Genomic DNA, 25602 nt, shown 5'->3' on the forward strand with positions numbered 1-25602 from the left:
AGACATTTAGAGCGCGCAAAGGGAAAAAAAGTAAGCTTTGGAGGCGTCTTTACACAGAATCTGTTGTCAAGCCAAATCATGTCTTTAATGACTTGTGTTGTAATGGAGGTCATGGTATGATCAGGCCTAGAAATGCGAGATTCAAGCATCCCAGCGAAACAGAATATTAACGAGTAAACGCAGTAGTATGGTCACTGAGATTAAGTGCGTCAGGTGGGTGTATGCTGGTTTTATAAACAGTCAAATTAAATTCTACTTATTATGCTCATTTCCAGCAGCATATTGTTGTTCTTGGACTCTGTGAGAGTAGATTTTCATGACTCACACTTTTAAAATTTATCTTTTAGTTGTCTCTGAGTTCATGCTCCATCTAAAATAAGGTGTTTTAGCTCCTCCCGCTTTAAGGAACACCCCTCTTTGGTCCTAAACATAAAGGTTAAACATCCTAAACAAACAAGGGAGTAAAATAGCGAGGGCTATGACATCATACAGATCAGGAGTAGAAAAAAAAACTCTGTCAGAGTTAATGTTTGGAGCTGTCAGGGATTGCTTGTACATACCGGTATGTCAGTTGTCCTGTTGTCTCCTTGCAGCATCACTGACAGGGCAGCAGAGGTGGTTATCAACCTTCCAGAATGCCTAACCTTAACCCATGTGCAAAAGACATTTCCTAGCTTTATGGTTGTCTTTGGTTATCTTAGACCTACAGTTCTACTATACAGTCCTTTTGTATGTGTGTGCGCGTGCGTGCATGTAAAATATCTCAGTGTCTCTTCTCTGCTCTTCACCTGCCATTCCCACACACAGTGGAGTTTTTCACAGACGGAGACAAAAAAGTTGAGGAGACAACGCTAGGTTTAAAAATTCAGTCCAGCAGTCATACTTATTTCTGTCATCTTATAATGATGGCTCAGTATTGCTCCGCACACTTTACTTTCACAGTGGGGTAAAAGTCCAGGCTCAAACCTGTATTCACGCACCCATGCATGCCCAGAAATGTGTTACAAGTGGTTGTTATATGTGAAGATGCTACATGAATTTATAGGGAGGCAGATTAATTTATTCTGGAATAAAATTTTAGTCTTCTTGTCCTGACAAGCAGGAGAGCCCTACATATAGTATCCACCACTGCAACAATGTACATATGAAGGAATAAACAGAGGCAGAATGTGTTCTCCTTGAAGGTTCCTTAGAATAAGTCTCACATTAAGTATAGAATGATTTCTGCAGAGAGAACTGCCATTTTTTTCATCTTTTAACTGAAGGCTTTGTTATCCACATGCCCTGAATATCAATTTTATATCGATTTTTAACATTTCTTGTCAGGGTCATGGAAAATTTGTCACATAAAACAATCTTTATTGGCCAACAGGTATGCAGCTAGGTCCATATATATGATATATTACAATAATAGGAGTGACAGAATCTACATCCTGAGGAAGAAGGAAAGCACTGGTGAATTTAGCAACACAAAATACCTGTGGTGGATGATCGCAGAATCATTTCCATTGTGACAACAGCCAACCAACTGAACAACACTCTCTCCAGGATATAGACATATCGATATACCACACTTGCATAAAAAAAAAACTGCATGAAAATAAATACAGAGGGTTCGCTGCAAGGTGTAAGCCACTCCTTAGCTTTAAGAATAGAAAGGATAGGTTGGACTTTGCTAAAAAAAACAAATAGCTGGCACAGATCTGGAAACAGTCTTTGGACAGATGAAACCAAGATCAACAACTACCAGATTAATGGCAAGAAAAAACTAAGACGCGCAACCGCATCCAAAGCATACCGCATCATCTGTAAAACATGGTGGGGGCAGTGTGGTGGCTTGGCCGTGCATGGCTGCCAGTGGCACTGGCACACAACTGTCTATTGATGATGTGACACACGACAGAAGCAGCAGAATAAATCTGATGTGTTCAGAGACATGCTGTCTACTCAAATCCAGCTAAATGATTGGGCAGCATTTCATAATACAAATGGACAATGACCTAAAACATACAGCCAAGCAATCCAGGAGTTTATTAAAGCAAAGAAGTGGAATATTCTTGAATGGCCAAGTCAGTCATCTGATCTGAACCCATTTGAGCATGCATTTCTCTTGTTGAAGACTAAACTTCGGGCAGAAAGGCTCACAAACAAATAGCAACTGAAACTCACTGCAGCAAAGGCCTGGCACAGCATGAGTTCATGAGTTCAAGACTTCAAGCTGTCATTTCCAGCAAAGGGTTTTGAACCAAGTATTAGAAATAAACATTTTATTTTCTGTTATTTAATTTGTCAATTACGTAGATATAACACCTGGAATTGATTTGAGGTGTGGTGCTTGAATTTGGAGGATTTAGATGTGAACACACAACATTCATTTGTCCAATTACTTTTGAACCCCTGAAATAAAAGGATTGTGTTAAAAAATGCTTTAGATCCTCACTTTTTTTTTTTTTGTTCAACCCACTGAATCAAAGTTGAAAGTCTGCTCTTCATTTTTCATTTAAATTCACTGTTGAAAAAAGTTGTCTATGTCCAAAGCTCCCTCACCTTGCAAAGCAGCAGGATTCAAACTTGACTAGACTTGAAAAAAACACTATCAGAAGGGTTTAAGTGTGCACTTAGAAGCAAACTAAAGTCTGTTTAGCACAGTCGGAATCCTATAAAGAACTACTGGCCAATAAGAGCACGGCTACTGGCATGCTTTAGGTGATCAGCCAATTATCAGCCAATTATTTTTCCCTTGAAGGACTTCCCGGATGGTTATGCAAAAAATGTGCTGTTTGCATCTTTTAATAAATTCTTCATTGAAAAATGTAGACAGTGAAAACTACATGGAAAATAGCTGTGTGGTCCAATCATTTTCCTGTGTTGAATAAGACTCTGTTTCTGGGAATATGTTTGTTGTTTATCTACAGACTAACTCAAATATATTTAATTCTGAACATAAACTGAATGGGGAAAAAGCTCAGAAAGAGACTAAGGCCACACAGAGAAATGTAAGACTACATACCAATCAGTCACAACATTAAAACCACCTGCTTACTATTTTATGGATCCTTCTTGGGCTGTCAGAACACCTCAGACTTTCTGGAGCGTGAGCTCAGGCGCTCTTTTGGTGACCTGTGGTGTCTGGTAACTGGATTTTTTCAACAAGCTCTTGGTTGCAGTGTTGGGCCCTTTATGTGGGTTCAATATGAGTGGAGGTCTGTGTGGAGGTCTACTTCACACCTTCGTCATGTTTTTCCACCTATTCCAGAGAAGTTTTTGCAGTTTTTCTTTGTGCATTAAACTGTAATTTTCATTCAGGTGTACTGTAGTACTGTAAGGAGATTGTGTTGTGCAGTTTGCACCAACATTAGAGAGTTCTAGTATTTAATATCGCTCTGGAGTCATCATCGAGAGACACGCATCTGCGAAGGCTCTCAGTTCATTCTCATTTTATGTCTCCTTCTCCAACTGTTCCATAACCAGATTCATCGCCCTTTTCATTTTCACTTTTACTTCTCGTTTACCTGATTGTACTGTGCCCATGAGATGAGTTGGATACATCTCTCCTTCCCCCAGAAAACCTGCTGCATTGCATAAAAGAATCGAGTGGGCACCGTCTCTGCCCCCAAACCAGATTTAGGAGCCCAGAAAAATCAACACAGAGAGACAGTTTTAGGCTGCAGTGCACTAATGTTTGTGTATCTGCATTTGCCTTTAGGTGCCTGTGTGTGAGTGTGTTACTGTGTGCGTGTGCGTGCATGCACATACTTTCCTGCCTGCTGATGTGTGTAAGTTTATGTGTGTGGGTGTACAGTTTGTGTGTGTGTGTCTGTGTGTCCCTTCTCCTGGGTCTGTCGAGGTGTTTTATAGTCTTTGAAAATCTTTGCATTTCCATCAGATATTTTTCAAGGTTTTGTGAACATCTTGTCACAGTCAGAAATTGTCAGTCTGATAAAATAAATTCAGCACTAACCCAGCAAACCTACTTGACAGTATAAGATGTCAGTGCAGACACTTCTCTCACTCTCAGCAGCTCCAAGCACTGCCACTTCTTCCCCCTCCTTGTATCCTTGAAGATGTTGTGTTTTTCTATAAGTCTGTGCAAAGCGAGGTTTGTGATGCTACTTCACATGCATTTAAATAACAAGCAAGTACTAACGATTGTTTGTTAGTTCTACATGTATTAATACAACTTTGATGAAGCACTTTAGAGGAATGAATCACTTTGAATAAATAGGTAAAGGAAATGCTGTCGATGCCATCCATCCGTCCATCAATTCATCCATCTTCTACCACATATCTGGGTCCAGGTCACAGGTGTCCCAAGCCAGCTGAGAGATGTACACTTTCCATCTTATCCTGGGTCTGTCATCCTTCCATTAGGCATCTTTATCAAATACTCCAGGTGTTTGAACCACCTCACCTATCTCCTTTTGATGTGCAGGAGTAGCATCTCTGAAGCTCTTCCCAAATGGTCGAACTCTTCACCTTATCTCTAAACCCAGATGCTCTACGGATTAAGTTCATTTCCACGGCTTGTATCCAGGATCTCATTCTCTCAGTCCTTACCTAACCTCGAGGCATAGGCGAGGGCAGGGATGTGGATTGACGGGAAAATCGACAGCTTCACTTTCACGTTCAGTTCCCTCTTCACCACAGCAGACCAGTACAGCATCTGCATCACTGCCAATGCTGCACCAATCCTTCTGTCAGTCTCCACTCTCCCCTCACTTATTAAAAAAGACCTTGAGATACTTGAACTGAGCCAGAGTGAGAACTCCGCCCTTTTTTCCAATGAGATAAACTGCCTCAGAATGAAAGCATTTATTCTCAACCCAGCCTCTTCATAATCAGATGCAAACCACCTCAGTGTGATCTGGAGGTCACCAACTGATGAAGCTAGAACAACTGGATCGTCTGTAAACAGCAGAGAGGTTATCCTGAGGTCACCAAACCGGAAACGCTGCCGTTTGCCTGCACGAAGAAATCCCGTCCAAAACAAATGATGAAAAGAATCTTGTAGATGCATGAAAGAAAAAGAAAAAATTAGCAAGATCACATACAGAAAAATATTAACATGCTTTTTTCCCAACATTTGGTGAATGTTAAAACATCATTATTGTAAAAAATTATTTTAACACAAATGAATTGAAGCTAGAAAATATCAAAATGTAGTGAAAAAGGGAGAACTTTCAGATGATATATATATAAATTGTTTTGACCGGCCAAATACACTATGAGTTTTCTCCGGTGAATTATCAGATACCAGATACTGATAGCAGTGCTTTTGTCATTATTCTGTCTCTCTGCAATTTTGTGTTTCTTCAATCAGATCTCCAAAAACTGTTTAAAACATAGGTTTAAAGCTTTCTTTTTCTTTTTCCCCTTCAGGTAAAAAAAGAAATGTAGAAATAATTCAGAAATATCAGCTAAGTTGAGGATGTGTGGGTGTTTGGTCACATTTGATTAGCACTAGCCTGGCAAAAACAAGACTCTCCCACAGCTGTCATCAGACCAGCATGCAGACGTGAAGCCAAAATATCGTTTAGTGACTGAAATGGCAAAGTGAGGTCATTTATGAACCCATTCGATTTTATACTTTTTTAATACTTACATTTTTGAGTTGTATCTGTTTCTTTGCCACGTGACCAGGAATCAAATGAAACAAAAGTAGACTCTAAAATCCAAAATTTCAAAATAGTTAATTCCTCAAATTTATGTTAAACATTTAAGAAAAAAAAAAGTTAATTTAAAAATTATTGTTATTGTCTTCTTCTGCCTTCTTTCAACCGTGAGATTATTGTGCAGTCAACTTTCCTGTTTGTCCTTGACTATGGAGATACTATGTGTGTATTATCACACTGCCCGAGCAACACTGCAGCAGTTAATCTCCTGTATCAAAGTGCACTACACTTTATCATTCACACATTTTATATTCATCATTTTCACTGTATTTGAAGGTTTATAGAGATTTTAAAGTCATTCCACCTTTTCACTCAAAGAACACTGCTATTGAAGCTTTATCATTCATCTCTCCCCTCATTGAAATCATGTAACAGCAATTCTTGATCCAGGAAATACTTAGATATCTTACAGACGCGCCTTGGGTACATGTTGTTTCATTTGTTGTTCAAATAAACTCAGGAGTGTCCTACACTCCCCTTGGAGATCTTAGATATTCACTATGTTTTATAGGATTCTTTCAAGTGTTTTAATGTCTTTGTTTATTGTGTCATTGTCCTCATTTAATGAGACACAACAGTAAGAGAGTTTAGTTGCAATTAGACTGTTTGATTAAATAAAAGTAAAGTGACATTTGTGTAACTTTCGTTAGTGAATGAGAGCACAGTTATAAAGAGAGCTGTCCGTTTAAAGTCAAAGTGCAGTGAGTTCACCTTTACAACCTGCAGGTGTGCTAAGTTGAGTTCACTGGAGCACTGCACAGGGCCTCATTCACAAACAGTGCATGTGCTCAAATCATGTTTATGAAAGCACAAATCTGAGGATCATTTGTTTGTACTGTGCATACAGATTTAGAACTGCCTCAGACCGGATGCACGCACAAATCATGGCGGCCAGACTGTCAGTTGAAAATATAAACATCTTCTCAGTAAAGAGCAGCAGGACTGCAAACACCACCATAAAATTTGTTAATGTCAGCTAAAAATAGAAATTGATAAAAATGAAAGACTTATTGATAATTTATGGAAGTGTCAGACATTCGCTTGATGAATCAAATTTGTCCTTTTTTTTTATTTATAGAGACGATCTCAGAAATTCAGAGTAAACTATTCATGGAAAAAATAAAAATCTGCAAACACAGTGCTCTCAAAAGCCCAAAAGAGACTTCACGAGCAAATAAAAGCATACCACATGCATATAAAAACCATTTATCTAACAAAGGCTTACATCATTGCTGTACTCATCATTTGAACTATTTTATGGATGATTTTCAGTCTCTGCTTTTTTTAATCTGACTTTACCCAGATGGATGCTAAAGCTGACAATATTTAGCCACGATGGTTGCCCTCTGTGGCTGCTGTGGGCCAAAGGTGCCTTGTCAGGTCACAGTGGAAAAGTAGGACCTTGGATAGTTCAAGCGGCAGACTCCTCTGGGCCTCAGATGACTTTCCAGGCTTTAGGAAATGAAGAAGGCAATCAAAATGGAAATGTTACTGCTTTGAAACTACATTTGAATCTCAAAAGAGTCCTTCTTGGCCTCATCTTTCACTTTGATAATGAATCATAGCTGCCCTCTTTCCAGTTGAGCTTTTATCCAACACTGTCACTGCACTGCCATACACACCCTATCTCCCTCACACACACACACACACACACACACACACACACACACACACACACACACACACACACACACACACACACACACAAACAAACCAAGCTTCGTCACCATCCACCTGAGTCACAGAAGATAATCTCTCTGGTTGATGAAGTCACAGGCAGCCCCGTCGCTGTACTGCATATTTACATGACTGCATGTACACAATCCACTGTAAATATGTCATACAGTGGGTTCCATTGCTCAGAGGGTTTGTGTTAGGCAGCATGTCTCCGTGATGACTCCAGTATGTGTGGGTAGTGTTGAGAGTGGAGTCACCAGTGAAGACAGAAGCGGGGACTCTTCAGGGTGCCACTTTGAAAGTAAAACACCATTATGTCTCGATTCTGAGCCCACCCACAGCATGCTCATGTTAAAGCACTTTAAAGCTGGAAGCCTGATAGCACAGACATGTTATTAAAGTGACAGAACCGTATCGGGAACATTTTTCTAACCTATTTTTTACTCGAGATGAGACCCAGATTGAAAAAGTTTCATATCATATCACTTTGGTCAGTGTTTTCTCACCCCACCAGGGGATCTCCGCTGACATAACACATAAAGGTCAGCCCACTAATCAGGGGGAGTTCTCAGCCTGTGAACACTTTATTTCACATGAGGCTTGTCTGTGAAAATGATCCATAAAGGTTATTACAGAGTTTTTAACAGGAAGTTTTTGGTATAAACTAAGGCAGCTCAAAGGTTCCCAGGTGGGAAAAGTCAAAATAAAAGTTGCTATTATAGTCTAGATATGCTCTTGATACTTGATGCAGGTAAATGTAAAGCCCTGCGACCAGAATTGGCAGAGGAAAGACTTGATGGCTTTGGAATATATGAAGGAGGGTGTAGCTTTTAAACTTGTGACTGTATTTCCAGTTACCACTTATAACACTTTTACAATTTTTCCTACTGGTAAAGACCGCTTTCATTCATGTTAGACCAAAGTAATAAAGAAATAGATAAACAGTTAAATGACAGAGAAGTTCCTGTTTGTTTGTTTTACAATGGGGCCACAATAAAAATATAAAAATAAATGCATATTTTCTGTGAATTAATAAAAACCTTTGTAATCGCAGGATCATCTAGGCATTGAGAGAAATTAATCCTTTCTGTAATTTTGCACATTTATTTATTTGTTGGTAGATTTCTTTCATTTACTACAGCAGTATTTCATATAGAATAGAATTTAGGATAATAATATAGAAGAACTGTGACATATTGTTAAAATTGCATTGCTTTTTCTTATATTAATTGGGTTTAAATGTGTATTTAAACATCTTTACACTGACAGAAAGGAGAGTTTTGCTGGTTTAGCCCACTTAAGATGAAAGTGGGCTGTATGTGGCCCACAATGTAAAATGAGTTACATATTGATTTCTGGAAGTTCTGGGCAAATTTTCTAGATTTTTAATTTTGTGCATGTGTGTTCTTGATTTGTCAGGTGATTTAGCTTTTTAGCTTTTGTTTAATGGTACCTTGGTGAGCTATTTTGATTTGTGATATTCTATTTTAGGCCCCAGTTACTCATGACAGACCTTGTGATTGGTTGGCTATCCCCTGGTAAACACGTGCTGCTAGGCAGAAATGTGTATTTCCCCAAGTGGTTGGCAAATGGTTGATGGAGGCTGACGTTAGGTGAAGTCAGCCACAAAGAGGCTTATGGTACTGCACTAAAAACCTCCTTGCTTTTTGCTTTTGTTGCTAGCTGATAGCAAACTACACAAGCTAGAAACAGGGACCCTTGCCTTCAAAGTAAAAGTTGCAACTTTTGACAAACATCAGTTGTTGCAACTTTTACAGTCTCTGTTTCTGATTTTCATCACACTTTTTGCACTTTTCACTACTGCTCTTGAGCAGTTGTTACTGTTTACAGACAAGACATTTTCTATGCAAGCTAGGGGAAGTTACATCAGTGACCAAAGTGATTGCAAGAATGTCTTTTTATGTGGCACCTTCTTTGCGATGGGGTTCACCTTGTGACAGCCAGAAACCACTCCCCACGCAGAGACAGCCAGGGAGTTGCCAAATAGTTTCTAGGCCCACGTGACTGAGGCAACACTGAGCAACACCACTGCTATTTAGGTTTTCAGCTTATATTGCTTTGGTTGGTTTAACGCAGGAAGTTATCTACTTTTAGAATAAATAAAGTAAACCTGATCTTATATAAGCAGGTTTTTTTGATCTTGTGAGCACTGAAATTAAACTTGTGGCTCTACCTATTCATGTAGATAAGAGCTTTAAGGTGACCGTACAAATAACTGTGCATATGCATTGCAAAATAGCTGATAAGTGCCGAGATTTGCTTCTAAGAGGACTTCTGAGCCACTGCCTTTCAGCATTTTTCTTTAATCTCTCTTTTGTCCACTAAATGTCTCACTGTGTATATTTTAAGTTTTAAGCTACTGAATGAAAGGAAATTTCCAGAGTCTAAATTATATTTTGAAGGTTCTTACTCCATTTCAGAGTGACTAGTGGTTTTAGTATGGCAATCCAGTTTAACATTGAGTAGCTGGGCAGACATTGAAATTTCAGTTTCTTCTCTGTTGATAGCCCTATTAGCACAGGGCCAACATTGTCTGGGGACCACTAGTCGTTTGTAGTAATTGTGGAGGTTAATTCTGTAAAAATCTGACATCTCGTTCCTCGAACTTCTCATGTATACTGAAGTTTTGCATATTGGAAGACCTTGTTGTTAATGTTAATGGAAGAACCAACCTCTAATCAGCTTCCATTCAAATGATTGTTCCCGGGGTAAAACCGCTGAAATCCAAAATGCATCTCATTTGTTCCGATGAATGACGAACACACCACCATCTATTTTGTGCCTCTGTCCGCATTTCCATCTGAATGATATGGAGCTATTCTTAGATCTGTGGGAGGATAGATGGGCACCATTTAGGTTTTCACTTTCAAAGCCTTCTTCTTTCCTCGTTGCTGTAAGCCATTTTCAGTCGACCATTTGTTGGTGCACTGCGAAACGCACAGCCTAATGCTAATTATGTGCACAAAGCCTACTGTAAATGGTGGCTTTGGAGTTCTTGAGAAAAGGATTTTGACAATGAAAATGGCTTCATGACATGCATTGCTTCTCAGTGAATAGGACCTCATTAATATTCAGCCGAGCATCTGTTTCATAAAGCAGATTTGAATCTTTCTGGCTGGGTGTGATTCTTATCTTTAGCCACTTTTGGAAACTTGTAACTCCTGTATGTGATATGATGAACTGTCATGAGAATGTGTTTATCTAAATGCATCTCTAACACTGTACGGAGTCAGGAGGTGCAGTCATTTTTAGCCTTTTCCTAACCTCTGTTAAGACCATTTTTCTCATAAAAATTTATAGGTCTTGGTCATGACAGTAAGGTTAGCTGCATCATGAGGTGCTCCACCTTTCCTCCTTACTACTCCCACAGCCTTTTGTTGTATCTGGAAATTCTACAGTTTTGCAATTCTTGTGTATTTGTCGATGCTTTTCAGCTTGTAACAATGAGAGAATGTGGAAAAGATTTCTCATCTGGGAAGATGTGAATGATGTAACGGAATTGGTGCGGTCATCATTTTTGACTATGTGAGCATATGTGACTGACATTTACCATAGGCTACATTCACGCTGCAGAACATCAGGTTGTTGTTTTTTCTTTTGGCATTACAATCTTATTTTTAACATGAGGTATAGCAAATGCCGTATAATTTGTGAGCAGATGACAGTAATGTCAGTAAGAAAGGAAAGCTACTTCTTAGTTATCCCCGCTTTCTTGTCTATCCCCAACTGACTGTCCAGTAAAGGATGAAAATGCCCAAAAAATGTCCCTTAACACCAGCTACACTTTACATTTGAGCTGGCTAGCTCTGAGTAGCAACCCTGTCTCATCAGTGCTGTAAACCAAAGGACACCTTGTGTACAACCGAGACAAAGTGGCATTATGTTACGCCCTGGAAATAACAGCTTGTTGGTGTCTGCATCAGTCACGCTTAACCTGATAAACTACCACTTCTGCATCACTTTTAAAAGGACATAACGACCTTTCTAAATGTCCTGTGACTGCTCTGCTATAATGAGGGATGAACTAAAAATAGACAACAAATCCCCCCTCTATGTATCTTTAAAAAAGCATTAAAAGTCAATAAGCAGATTCTTAAGACCTTTAACCCATCCTCAGGGTATTCCCTCTGTTTTCCCCCAGATCAGGAAAAAAAAACTGAGGGAGTGACTACTCCAGTTGGTTAGTCACTGGAGAGCTGCAGCAGCAGATTTCCTGATTAAGCAAGCATGAGCTAATCACTAATGGAGCTGTGGTGGAGGATTAAATCAGGAGGACGTCAAAAATAATGATTGAACAAGTGAAGGAGAATGAAGAGGATGCCACAGGCTCGATTTGCTCTTTTTTGTGTGTGTGAGACAATTTCAGGTGCACAGGAGCAAATAATTTTGTGCTTCATACTGGTTAACCTTCTGTAACGTGAAGTGGTCACATGTAGCTTGTTTCAAAGTCTTCACTTTATTTGAACTTCAATTGAAATGTGTTTTGGGGTTTAAAATAATAAGAAAAATATGTAACATGATAAATAATGTGCAGCTTTAATGTGAATTTCCAGACTGACTGTTATTTTTTTTCTTTTCCCATCAGTGCTCTGGGAGGCTCCTCAGCATTACATATACCAGCATTTCCCAGTGGAGGATGCTTAATTGATTACGTCCCTCAAGTGTGTCAGTTACTCACCAACAAGGTAAAAGTGTTCACCACACACCCCATTAGTGCTGCTAGATGTTCTTTGTGCTTATGTATTGTTTTACATTATTTGTAACCCTTAATGTCTTTGTATTTTAAGATCAAAATTCTATACTCTGCGCGTGGGTGTGTGACAGGTATATGACTCATTTATTGCATATTTGTAAGGCTTAGTGCAGCAAAGCATTCATCCACTGATGTCAAGCTGTGTGTACATGTGTGTGCATGTGTGTGTGTTCATGCACGTGTGTCTGGCATCTGCCAGCGTGGGCGTACTGGCCAACCTCCATAGGCTGTCTGAGGGCTCCTTGGCCTCCGCAGGTTGACAAGTAGATATGCAGCGTGGACGCGATGTAATGCCACTTCCCTCAAGGCAAATGCCCATCCCCCCACAGCCTCTCAGACAAGCGCACAAATAATGCACACAGGCATACCCTCTATCTCTTCCTGTTCACCTGGAATCTCACCAGCATACTATCTGGAACGTTTACATCCTTTGATGACCCCCATGTCTTCAGTTGTTTAAGTCACGGCCGCCCATCCCACTTCCCTGAAAGAGGTCACAGCCTTTGCTTGGAAATGGAGTCTTATTCATAATGTAGTTATCCCTTTTTTAGAAAGCAAGTTTAAAAGGACTTAGGGCAAGACATTTGCTGCTTTACTTTACCCAAGCAGCGACCTTCTGAAGCCAAAAAATAAAGCCAGTGTGAAACTGCAATTCCTCTAAAATACACTAAAGAACAACAGTAAACAAGTTTACAGCCTGGTACTAAAGCGCTTTTAGTATAGTGTATAGTTAATTTTCCCATCATAACAACTGAATATTTAAATTATTCACATGTTAAAATCCTATAATTATACAACATATAGGCTGCAGACACAGGTAGCTGTAGATGGTTTCTCTCTGCTTCAGTTAATTGGAGTAAATGAACTGACACCTTGACCCTGTTCATTTTGGCACCGCATTTTGAAACATTTTAATGGAATAATCTGACATATAATATGGCTTTCCATGCAGCTAACTGTACAGACTGTCCAAGAAGGCTGTGTTCTAATTTTAATAAGTTCACATCTAATATTTTATTATTAGTTTGTTATTTTACGGCAAAGAAGAATCTTGTTAGCTCTTCCACAGATATCACTTTTTATTCATTATTTGAACACATTTAAATCTGTTCAAATGCAGTGTGTAAGTGTTATTTTCTTCAAACATCAAATAAAACGAACATAAAATGTTATATGGCTTCATTAAAAATCACTTGATTCTGAAGGGATCAGGTGAACAATTTTAGATAAATGAAAGGATTAAAAGTAAAGGGGGACCCAGAATAGTTCCCTGCGGAATGCCATAAAACACGGGAGCAGTGGAGGAAAGAGGCATAAGAGATAAGAAAATGTTATTGGTGAAAAAAGCACCCAATTCCAAAACACAAGTCAATACGAGCATTGTTTTTCCAACAACCACTTTGTGACTAGAAAACAGAGCTGTGTCTTATTCAAAATGGGCTGAAGTTGATAGCAGAGACACAAAGCACAATTTATATATATTGTCTGTAAATGTTTTCCACTTTTTTTAACTGAAGCCAACAATCATGGTAAAGGGAAAAAAATACATTGTTCTAACATCTCAGCTTCTCACAGTCTTTTCAAGGGCAAGCTGTGCAGTCATTTTATGTTTTTAACACATCACTTATTTACTCCCACTTATTCCAGATGTGAGGATTGTATCGACAGAGCTATACTGTCACATACCTCAGCTGTGAGTGTGACAGCTGATTCCGCTGGTTGATGCCAGCACCTGGTGTCTGCACCGCTCAAAATATTGCTCATGAAAATCCACTGCTGAGCCTAATAGGCTCTGTGAAATGTATACGTGTGATTAACTCAATCAATTTCAATAAGATAATCTTTAGTTGCTGTTCGTATTTTTTGACACGATGGTGATAATTAGATTGAGAGACTGACACAGAGTATCTAATTATGGAAATGTGTAATAAAATGTTTCGAGTGTCTGCTTCAGCTCCACTCCCCATTTTTCAGGTGTCTCTTTACGTGTTAAAGATCATTGTTCGTCTCTTGTGAGAGCACTTGTTTTTCTGCAAAAGGGCCTGTTCACATCTATTGCATGCTGTTTCAACATATATGTTAACAGGGTCATGATTACAACACACATTAATGGCTGCTATATACTGTCAGCCTCCACACCATACTGCACCCTGTGCTTCGTCATCTTCAATGTTCTTGAATTAAAAATGAAAGAAAAATACACCTTCTTTCATTTCTTAGGTTTTACATATCAGGACATAATAGAAAGAATCTCGAGTCTTAAAATAATTTAAATACAACCTCAGATGGACAGCAGCATATTGATATTTTACACTATATCATTGTTTATGTAACATAAGCTAAAGAAGCATTGCGTGGGAAAACTAAGTACACCCCATGGTTCAGTAGGTTGTATGACTAACTTTAGAAGTAAAAACTTGAGGTAACGGTTTCCTTAATGACTTTATCAGTTTCTCATAGTGTTGAGGTTCAATTTTGGTGTTCTTTACAATTTCACTTTAGTTGGTTTAGGTTTGTGGGCATTTGCTTATGTATTCTATGAGTAATATATGTAGCTCTTGGGTTTTTTTTTACTGATTCCTTAGCATTCCACAATGAAACGGGTGAATTGTCTGGAATGTCCCCCTCTGGAAATATTGGCAACTGTCAATATTTCTTTCAGTCAACTATGACTGTATCAAAAAAAAAAAAAAAAGTAACAAAAAAATAAATAAATTCCATTTTTTTTAATCACATTTATTGATTGATAGTCCTAAAACGTGTAAGTGATACTTGAAAAGGTTTCATATACAAACTTTTACATTTTAGACATTGGCGAAGCGTAACTTTCAGGCACAGGATGAATGTGAACGTAAACATCAGTGCTTCAGTCCCAATAAAACTGTATTAACACTGAAACAGTGGCGGTAGCACTAGCCCAGAGAGTGCCCATCGCATGAATCATCAGGCTGATTAATCTACACAGTGACTTCTTCACTTTATACGAAGAAGAAAGAAATGAGCTGTGCGAGTACATTTCCCAGCAGCTTGAGTAGACGGCAAATTCAAGAGTGAGTCACGATATTTCTAATATGTGGACACGTTTTTATAAATTGTGTGCACTTATTTATGTCACTGACACATACTAATCAGATCTTAATTATTCCTAAGTGGAAATTAATGCATATGGGTGTATTGCCTTCAAGTGATCATTTTTTATGTGCACCTTTTATTGTTGTAGTTGGCCTGTGGGGTTATGCGGTAGGCCGCCATGGTTTGGGAGTGGTAATTGTGGATTATCTTTCTACGTAGCACTCATAATTCTTATTCTCATGTATATATCTCATGTATATCTCATGCACATATCTTTCTTTCTACATAGCACTTTAATTCTTATTGTCTGCACTGAAGCACCGCAGCAATTTCCTAATGTTGTAAACCTCAACATCTGGCAATAAACCCATTCTGATTCTGATTCTGATTCTGGATGCTCAGTGGATAGTTTAAGGCTGGATGAACACTTGTCATGTTTCTCATGGACTTCTCTAGCAGTTTTTACAATGAGGAGAGTCTTGCTGAGAGAGACCACTGCCGTGGGGGGTAGCATTGCTTGGTCGACAGCAATATGTAGGAGGGTAATCTAGTCAAAGTAACATCCATGTGAATCCCAGGACAAAAGGTTTCCCAATTTCCAGTTTGCCAGACCTGTTTTGGATACTTTGTGTTTCATTTTTGCGCTCATTAAATTTTTCTTAGATTTTTATATATTGTTTTATCAAACTGTGTATTTATTCATCTTTAAGCTATTTTGCTGTAGGTTGGTTGGTAGTGGGGTTTTTCTCCTGTTTCATGTAGTTTCCTATTGTGGTTTAGCCCATTTTAATTTAGTTTTTGTATAAAAATATTACATTTAGTCTAGTTTTAACTGTTTCAGTTTTTATTTCTATTATTGGGCCATGGGTGATATTTGTCAGATGGTAAGACCTAAGAAGTTCAGAACAGTAGCCTAATGTAATGCAATACAACCACAAAAACCCGAATCACAGTGTAAAAACAAAGATTAAAAATGAGCCTTATCAGGCTGGCTATGTTGGCAAATTTGGCTCACCCAATTGGCATTTCTTGTGTAGTTTACAGGCTTTCACATCTAGTTTTATGTTAGCTGTAATAACAGCGGTTTGTAAATAAGTATTTGTGTGTGTATATTTAGATCTACTTGTGGAACTTGGGGAATCAAAAGTCATTGATGTTCAAAATCAATTTGCAGTCAAATATCAGATCAGTCACACTTTAAGAAAGCTGGGGGTGGTGTGAATGTGTGACAGGCAGAGAAGTGATTTCTTAATAATGCTGCAATAAGCACTTCCGGCGTTATTGCATCACTCTCCCCACAGACACCTGCACAAACACAATAAATGGATGTGCGGGTGTCATGGGTGCGGGCAGGTTTGAATACCTGCAAAACAAGATCACCTTTCTTGCATCACTCAAACCTCCAGGCAGCCAATGGAACGACTTGGCTGCGAGTCGTACATTGAGTGGGGGCAGGAAATCCTTTCTCAGTATGGGTGTGAAAGTGCAGTGATCCACACTTCCCTTAAAACACACACACACACAGTGTAACTACATAAACAGCTTATTGAGTATGTGGCCTTGCAGCTTTTGAGAAAGCTAAATTGCCGCCTCCACCGTTTCATGTAAACATAATCGAACAGGAGGCTGAGTCACAATGTGTGCCTGTCTTTATGAGTTCTTACAGAGATCACACACATACCACTGTGTGTTTGAAAGATTACTACTTTCACAAAACGTTGTCATTCATACAACGTTGATGAGTAATCACAAATATTCAGTAGCAGTGGATAACACCATCTCCAGCTTAATCATGATACATCCTGTCCTCAAAGGAACCATGCACTTTTACTACAGGCTTTTGACTGCTTAGGGTTGAGACGAGTAATTGGTTGACTTTTTTTAGTCGTCAGATTTTACTGATACCGATACAACCTCGCGTAATAATAATTGTTTTGGTTCACCCTTCAAAAATATACTAGCTAAAAAAAACAGAAACTTACGTTTGAACAAGATTTATCGACCTACACTACAATAAATGTGCAGACAAGATGTTTAATATGAGGTATGACCTCCTCTGGCCATGTTGGAAGCACCTGTCACCTGTTTAGGCATGGACTCCGCAGTAATTGCTCTCCATTCCTGGATGAGTGCAGCCTGCAGCTGTGCCACGGTCATTAATTGTGGCTGCCTCTGATGAATACATTGACCTAACATGTCCCAGGCATGTTCAGTAGGAGACATTTTGAGACTAAATGCTAGCCAAGGAAGTGTCTGGATTTGGTCCTGATTCCAGGACGGCCAGCACTACTTTGGCAGTGTGGGGGTGGGCATTGTCAAGCTGAAACAGCTGCTAGGCGGAGTGATGCCGCAAGTACAGTTGGAGCATCTCGTCTCAGTACCTCTGTGCAATCAGGTTTCCACCAAGTGGAAGCAGATAAGAGATGGTGCTATCGTGGGCAAGGCTGCAGCAACAGCTCGGGCACACATGCCAGAATCCAGCATGCCAGTACCACTCCCTCAGTGAACGTCAGTCAGTTGCAGCATTTTGTGCATACAATGTTTGTGTGTTCTGAGATCACTGGCTTGAGAATGTGGTAAATTAAACCACTCCTGTGGTGTACAAGTGAGTCCATTTATGTTCAGTAAACAAATTGCCAATCCCTCTATTGACTAAAAGCAGTCAACCAAAACTGAAAACGATTCACAGAATATGTTTGGGCTTTTCTGAGAGATTAAGGTGACGTTCTAAGAAATGGATTTAAAACAAATATTGAAAGCGTTTTTTCAGTAATGCAGTATTAACACAGAAGAAATAACAGCATTCACTATCTAGAAGCACTGTTTCACAGCACAGAGTCTGAAATATGTCACACAATTAGCCTTAAAGTGAGCACTGCAGCATTTTATATGAAAAACAGAAAAGGCTGTTTAGTCAGGAAAAGAACGTCACATTATATAAAAATGGAGACTAGAATGAGGAAATTGTTGAGGGTTTTTTCTTGTTACGTTTGACAGACTATGTCAAACTCTCTATGGCAGAGAGCTGTTAACAACGGCTTATTTAGTTCTCAAGTGGTAAGCTGAAGACTTCTGTGACATTTCAATACTCTTGTACAAAGACTGCGTGTAATATTACTTTTTTGCTCAGAGCAAATAACACGTTCGCTTTTCTTAATGTTGGTCTTTCTCTGCCACGGCATTGTTTATGTTCTGGCTGCTCTGAACAGTCCAATGCCAAATGCAGTTAATGCAAGTGATAAGACTGGAAGCAATAAAAACGATGTTGCTAATAAGTGTTGAAAACAGGTTATGGCTGAGGTTGAATGTTTATCTACCAGTCAAGTGATGATGAAACAGCCTTATGTTGGTTTCTGCGCATCTTAATAAACATGAGCCCCAAAACCTATTGGTCATTCTATGCACCTCAAGCTACAGACTCAACAAATAATGCTTCACAAAAAACTATTAGGCCAACTAAGATATCAGTGAGGTCATTAAGCTCAAGATCAGGACTTTTTTTGAAGCAGGGAATCCAAAACATATACCCAAATGTTAATAGCTATCCTCTTATTTCTTTATTAGGCACTTTTTTTTTTTTAATATTCACCTGACCATAGGCCTTAGGTCATAGTTGTTGAAGTCCAGCTTCACCAACCCTCCAGACATCGCTGACAGTAGTTTTTTGACTTTGTTTAGATCCAGACTTGAAGCATTACTGTACCTTTTTTGGTTTATTTTTTAAGAAAAACTCCAGTTAGAGGGTGGTGTATTTTATTTTTTGTTGGTGTATCTTATTTTATTTTTTGTCAAGCACCTTGGTATGCCCTTGGTTTTTTAGTGGGCTTTATAAATAAAGTTTATCATTATTATTATTATTATTATTATTATCATTATCATCATCATCATCATTATTATTATTATTATTATTATTATTATTATTATTATTATTATTATTATTATTATTATTATCTTCTTTATATCCCATGTTTTAACCTACCTGACTTCTAATAACACCTGGCAGAGCAGCCACATAGAGATCAAAGAATCTGGATGATTTTTGCTTTTGGGATCCCAAAGAGCACCTAAAATGCATTTTTGCATCATCTCAAAACAGTAGTCACACACCCATGATCCTTTTAATCATTCTTCCTGTCCATACCGAACAGAAAGCAAACTGAGCAGATTAGAAGATTGATTTAAAAGTTATTTTATAGTTGTCTAAACTGCCTTAAGCAGTTGCATTTTTAACAGATTGAGGTCTGTAGATTTTGTCCCACTTTGGGAAGGGATTTCTTCACACCCAGTATGGAAAGGATGAGTGATTACTACAACAAAATCTCTTACAGTGTAAATATGGGCATGTGAGAATTTTTTGAGCCATTTCCACACCGCAGTTTTGGTGCCAGGACCAGACTGTATCTGTTAATAAAACTCGACCTGCCGCTGCTATTTTGAGAAGGTCACCCATCATGGCACACTAAGCTCTCCAGAGCTACCCAGATGGCTAAAATTGAGAGGCCATCTAGTGCTACTGTGACTAAAACGGATGTAGATTTGTGGGGCTTCATTTTCTAGTCTGCTGACTGGTTGTTTAGGCTGTTATTCACTCTGATTAAGAACTCTGATTAGAAGGAAGTAAAGAAATCTCACTTTGATCTTCTACTGATGGCAGCAACTTTCTCTTTCTCTTTCCTAACCTTTAACGCTTATGGCTCTGAAGCTTTTTCGGGCTTCGGCCTGAAAGGTTTGAACATCCTGCTACGGCTGGGCGTAGCGATTAGAGCTTCAAATTACAATACGAGTGTTTCCAGAGCAGAATTTATCCTGCACAGGATCTTTTATTTCAAAAAATGACCAGATTCTGGTCATGCTGCTCAAGTGTCTGGTTTCCTGTTGTCTTCACCTGCCTTGTGCAACTTCAGCCCCTGTCAAAAATAAACCAGATGCCATGTCAAGTGACACAAAGCACAAAGATGCTTCTGGGATACTTCTGAAATGTGGAACGGCACGTTTGGTTAATTGTACTCATTGTCTTGAGTGGGCCCACTGCAGACAGGATGCACCGCAGTCATGCCTGGTGCATTCCCAGAGGTCATTCAGGCAGACCACTAAGTCGAGCTCAACAACACTCCCAATAGATCGGCTGATCTCAATGACAGCCCATATCAACACAGGCCTTGATTATATTTTCCATTGTCAGTGGGTCAGCTTGGGTCCAAGTGATCTAAATTCCCTAGATTTCAACCTGCGAATACAAGGAGTCTGTGCAGACGTCCGTGTGCCTGCCAATTTTTTGTGAATTTGCAGATCCATCTGCCAACACTTTACATAACAATGCACTAGCTGTGTAACTACCTGCTGCAGAATTCAAGTAGACTTTAAAGAAGTATAACTGGAATGACTACTTGGCCATTGTGTCTCCAACTGTCTGTGTAACAGAGTTAACAGAGAATTATCAGGGTTTCATTTTTAAGACACTACCATTCTACTACGCTATTGAGAAATATCACAAAGGACACACAATTTAAGTTCCTTCTTAGACATCTTACAAGTGCTGACTACTACAAACCGCTTTGTAGCCCACATCCACCCCAGCTCCTCCTTTTCACTTAATTAGCGTCACATCTTTTTTTCCTCTTGACTATTTTGTTCTATACTGGGGTCTTGTTCCTCTCTCCACCTCCAGCTTTCCACGTATACGTGTAAAAAGGTGGGGAGGTCCCAGATCGGAGTTTTGCAACCTAATTTAAATGATTACAGATTTTGATTGATGTCATCATGAACTGCTGTTAACTAAGGAAGAATGACCCCAAAACTGCCTAAAGAAAACCTATAATGTAAAATCATTTGGTAAATTGACAGTTCATTAAACTTAAATAATAATTTTCCTGCTTGTAAGCACACAGGCCCAAAATACATAAAGGCGTCTGGAATTCTGCACTTTTTGGGTCACCTTGTTTTTTCCAGGGCCCTCTAACAACTTAAGTAGAGGAAATAGCTGCAAAAAATTTTCAGAGTGGAAAAGCACATTTAATCTCTGCTAAAAAACATCATTGAGATGGAGTCTAAAGTGAAAATACATCTTTTTTTTTTTGCCCCAATGATGCTGGCGTAGAAGGTTTTTTTGACTTGTTGTTGACTGGTTGAAGCCTTATATGGACGTAATTGTGTGATTATGCATCTTTAATTAAATTAAAGCATGTCAGTAACATATATATGACTTTCCCTTTATGTGATTATCTTTCCCAGCCATCCCTGGTCATAAGTGAAGCTGGAAAAAAATATCTTGAAAAGGCTCTTTTTCTTTCTTTGTGCAGAGGATGAGTCAGATAAGGGTTATCTGCTTTGATTGAGCCCACTGAATCCCTTCTGAACATTTTTCTTCATAAGTTGCTGCTCATGTTCAAACACGGTTTGCTGTTTCTGTATTTTCCTGTACTAAAACCTTCACTTTGGCCTGTCTAGGTGCAGTATGTCATCCAAGGCTATCACAAGAGGCGAGAATACATCGCTGCTTTTCTCAGCCACTTTGGAACGTGAGTCATGAAGCGATCACAGCACGTGTCTGGCGCTCATCAATTTGTTACTGGAGACATGAATGTAATCGGTGTGTATGTGTTACAGGGGGGTGGTGGAGTATGATGCTGAGGGATTCACGAAACTCACCCTTCTACTCATGTGGAAAGATTTCTGCTTCTTAGTGCACGGTAATTAAATTTTTTTTATATATAGCACCAGTTCACAATAACAGCTGTCTCGGGGCGATGTATACTGCAAGGTAAAGGCATCATAATAATAAAGAGAGAAGAGGAGCGTCAGGTATTCATTCTTTTCTGTGTCTGCACTTTGTAGTGGACCTCCCGCTGTACTTCCCCAGAGACCAGCCCACCCTCACCTTCCAGTCTGTGTACCACTTCACTAACAGCGGTCAGCTCTACTCTCAGGTGCAGAAGTCATATCCTTACAGCCCACGCTGGGATGGCAACGAGATGGCAAAGAGGGCAAAGTATGTAGCACCTGCCTCGTAAAAATACACATTATTGTAATTATACGTTATGCGAATATGTTGAACATTTCATACACTGTTGGGGTGAAACTCAGTGGACGTACAATAATATATTAGACCCTTTACAGTCAGAAAAAGTCATATAAAAATTACTTTTGGAAGGGAGTGTAATACTCTTAAAAAGAAAAAAAAAACACAATTTCTCAGATATTCTCAGATATCAAATAGCTAAAAAATGCAATATTCTGTGAAATTAAGTCAGTTAATTTAAAAGGAAGACAAGACACAATTGGATATTCTGACACTGTAAAGTTAAACATGGTACATTGTCCCCTGACTTGAAAATTAATTATTAATTTATGTATTAAGTAAGTAAATATTTTTTTTCTCATTTCAAAGTGTTTCAAAATGTTCCCAGAAATGTATGACTTATCATGTCATATAAACTAATCTCAGAGAATATCTGAACCTGAATCTGGATTTTAAACCCTTCCAAGATGTTTTTTTTTTCTTGCTGTGACCCTTTATTCCTATTATTCTACCTTGTAATGAAATCCAGCCTTTTTCATTCCTGTCATTATCTACATTTCATTATCTTCAAAGTCCCTGTCAGCTTGTTTCATTCATTTATCAAAAGTGTTGTTAAAGCTTTAACTATGGTATTATGACGCATTGTCATATGGACTGTGCAGCATATAGACCATCTATTGATATACAGATTTGACCCAACCCTCAGTACACATAAACTAGCCTGACCTTGTTTGAGTAAATGCAGTGTTTGCTCTTTGTATGGTAAAGGTTAATAACTACTGTAAATATTGAAAACAGAAGGCAACGCATAATCTCTTGGCTGAGCAAAGGTTCTTTAAAGGAAAACTACTCGACGTGACACTGAGTCTCATATTTGTGGGCTTTTTGTCTTTGGATACCCAGTTGAATGATGGTGTCATTGTGACAGACAGCTTGACCTTCCTCAAGAGTCACCGACAGCGTTAAGTAAACATTCCAGACACACATCTTCAGGTATATCGAAAATGCAGGTGTTTGTTTTGATTTAGGAAGCTAAACTATTGATTTAGTCTTAGTGTAGTTTTTTGTTGGTGACATTACAGTTGCAGTTCATCCTCTAAGCAGTTTTAAATGCCACTTTGTGCATAGTTTCAGTGGTTATGGGTGTTATTCAGATCCATGTTAATGGAAAGGCCTCTGTGTACTCCTCCTCTGCAGTGATACAGCAGACAGACTCTCCTGCGTAAACCCAGTTATCATTTTCAAACAGAAATTGTTTGAACAGCTGAACTGTTACATCTCCTTTTAGCAATACTGCTGCATGGAGAGACGTGGCATTCAAAGAATCCTGAATAAAAATCTGTGTGAGACTTGACTGTTGTCCCGCCCCCATCGACAAAAAGCTATTTGGCAGGTTAACTGGCAAACGTACAAAAAAAGTTTCCTGGAATAGGCACATGGGAATCAAAAACCTTGACTGATTTAAGTTAGGCCGATCTCCTGTTCAAGATTATCTTCTTGGGCATGTCCAGACAGCTTCTGGTGTGGCTGCTATTTTTGCACTGCTCTCTGAAAGTGCCCCTCAGAGATGCGATTTCACCACAGACGTTAAACTGGTGCAGACAACAACCATCAGCTTCAGTTTCAAATTAATGTGAAGTTCTTTTGAAAGCTCCATCTCAAGGCTACAACTGAGCAGTTTTCAGTTGAAGAGTTCACAGTTTTTAAGCCTGAAGGCAGCTCGTTGGATCAGGAGCAGGAGCACGCTCGCTGTTGTTTCAACAGGTTGTGCACCATGATTGCATCTGCTAGGATGTGACATTCAGATGACGCGATCTCAACTGTGCTGCACAGCGGTGTGCTATGAAGAACACTGTCTTTACTCACCACGTACTTACATTTAACCAGTTTGCCGCCTCAAGACTTTGCCCACTTTCTGAAATCAATAATCAAGGTGAGTGATAATAATTGTGCTGCAGCAGAGGAGGTCAGAGGATGGTGTGCAAACATGTGAAGCGATTTTAATCAGATTTGACTGCTGATTCCACAATTTTTATGCCCCTGTAAACTGATCTCTGCATATGAATATGTGGAATCTGTTGGCAAGGAACAATATTTTTGGCAATAGAAGCCTTCTGGTCATGTTTGGACAGGATATGGTTGTGTGCAGGTACAATTCCTCCTGTAAAATAAACTGTAAAAGAAATATTAATGGAAACAGATAAGGCTGTAGTTCAACGAGAGGCTTACATATCCACTGGCTACTATGGAAGCTCTGAAAAATTGACCTTTGTCGTCAGAGTCAGGTTGACGATGGGTTTCCAAATTGATTGGCCAGTGACCAATGAAATAAAAGTTATGTCTCTGTGCCCTTTACGTTAAATAAGGAATTGGTCTTATTAAGCTAAAACTTAAATCCCCAGTGACATGAACAAGCTGATAGTCGAGAGACTTCCTTTTAGAAAGTCATTCAGGAGAAGATCTGTTCCTTAAACTGCTCCTGTGTTTCCCTTTAGAGTTTGAGGTGCACAGTGTCGTTTCTCATGTTGAATTGTGTTTGCAGGCAATAAAAACATTCTCCTTTTTATGTGCACTTTGCTGCACGCTGGGACTGACCCAGTGAATTTGTCAGATGCTTTGAAGCAGTTGAAACATAATTATTGTCACAATTTATTATGTCTCTGTCTCCCAGGGCGTACTTCAAGAGCTTCATCCCTCAGTTCCAGGAGGGAGCCTTTGCCAATGGGAAGCTCTAGCACTGACTGGCTTGATGACATGCCTGGAGATTCGCCCGTGGGAGTGTGTGTGCACGTGCGTGTGTGAGTGTGTACCTGTAGTATGCACAGACTTGCTGCAGCAGCAGAGTGATAATGACAATATTCTTCTCAGTCAGTACCTTCGCTTTTTATTGTAGCCGATCTCCTGTTTAGTTGGCCAAAAACTGGCTGTGCTGATGATTCAATCCAATTAAAGGCCTTTATTTTGAAAACAAATGTCAAACTGACTGGAAATAATCTGACAAGCTTGTACTTGTACAAACCGTTCCACCCATTTAAATAAACATTATTTGTTGCATTCTGCCACTGACACCAGATGTGAACATGTGTATACACGAGTATCTTTGTCTTCTGATCGTTTGCCACGTGTTTGTCTAATTTGGCCCCAATATTGATGTTTAAATGATCTGTGACTTGCCTTTTAACTGTTTAAATGCTTTTTGATTTCTGTGACAAAGTCTTTGTCTGACATGTTGGCAGTATAAAACAAGTTCCTCCTGACAGTGTGTAATTGCTTTATCATTTGAAAAGTATTAGCACCCGTCTTTGAAATTGTCCTTTTACTTTATTTATTCAAAAGCGTAAGAACTGGAAAATAGACTAAGGAGCATTGTAGACATTAAGACGGCGTGA

General features: G+C 39.1%; 1 protein-coding gene across 1 annotated transcript in view; it reads left to right on the forward strand.

Moving 5' to 3' along the window:
* Positions 1 to 25470, forward strand: part of babam2 (BRISC and BRCA1 A complex member 2) — a 126081-nt gene extending 100611 nt beyond the window's left edge. Inside the window, exons 8-12 of the mRNA XM_026151098.1 lie at positions 11956 to 12055; positions 21643 to 21713; positions 21802 to 21884; positions 22030 to 22183; positions 24885 to 25470. Coding sequence (XP_026006883.1) covers positions 11956 to 12055; positions 21643 to 21713; positions 21802 to 21884; positions 22030 to 22183; positions 24885 to 24948 — 472 coding nt within the window. The 3' untranslated portion in view covers positions 24949 to 25470. The remainder of the gene's footprint in view (positions 1 to 11955; positions 12056 to 21642; positions 21714 to 21801; positions 21885 to 22029; positions 22184 to 24884) is intronic.
* The last annotated feature ends 132 nt before the right edge of the window (positions 25471 to 25602 follow it).

Source organism: Astatotilapia calliptera, chromosome 19 (assembly GCF_900246225.1).
Source record: "Astatotilapia calliptera chromosome 19, fAstCal1.2, whole genome shotgun sequence".
In the NCBI taxonomy this organism is placed as follows: domain Eukaryota; kingdom Metazoa; phylum Chordata; class Actinopteri; order Cichliformes; family Cichlidae; genus Astatotilapia; species Astatotilapia calliptera.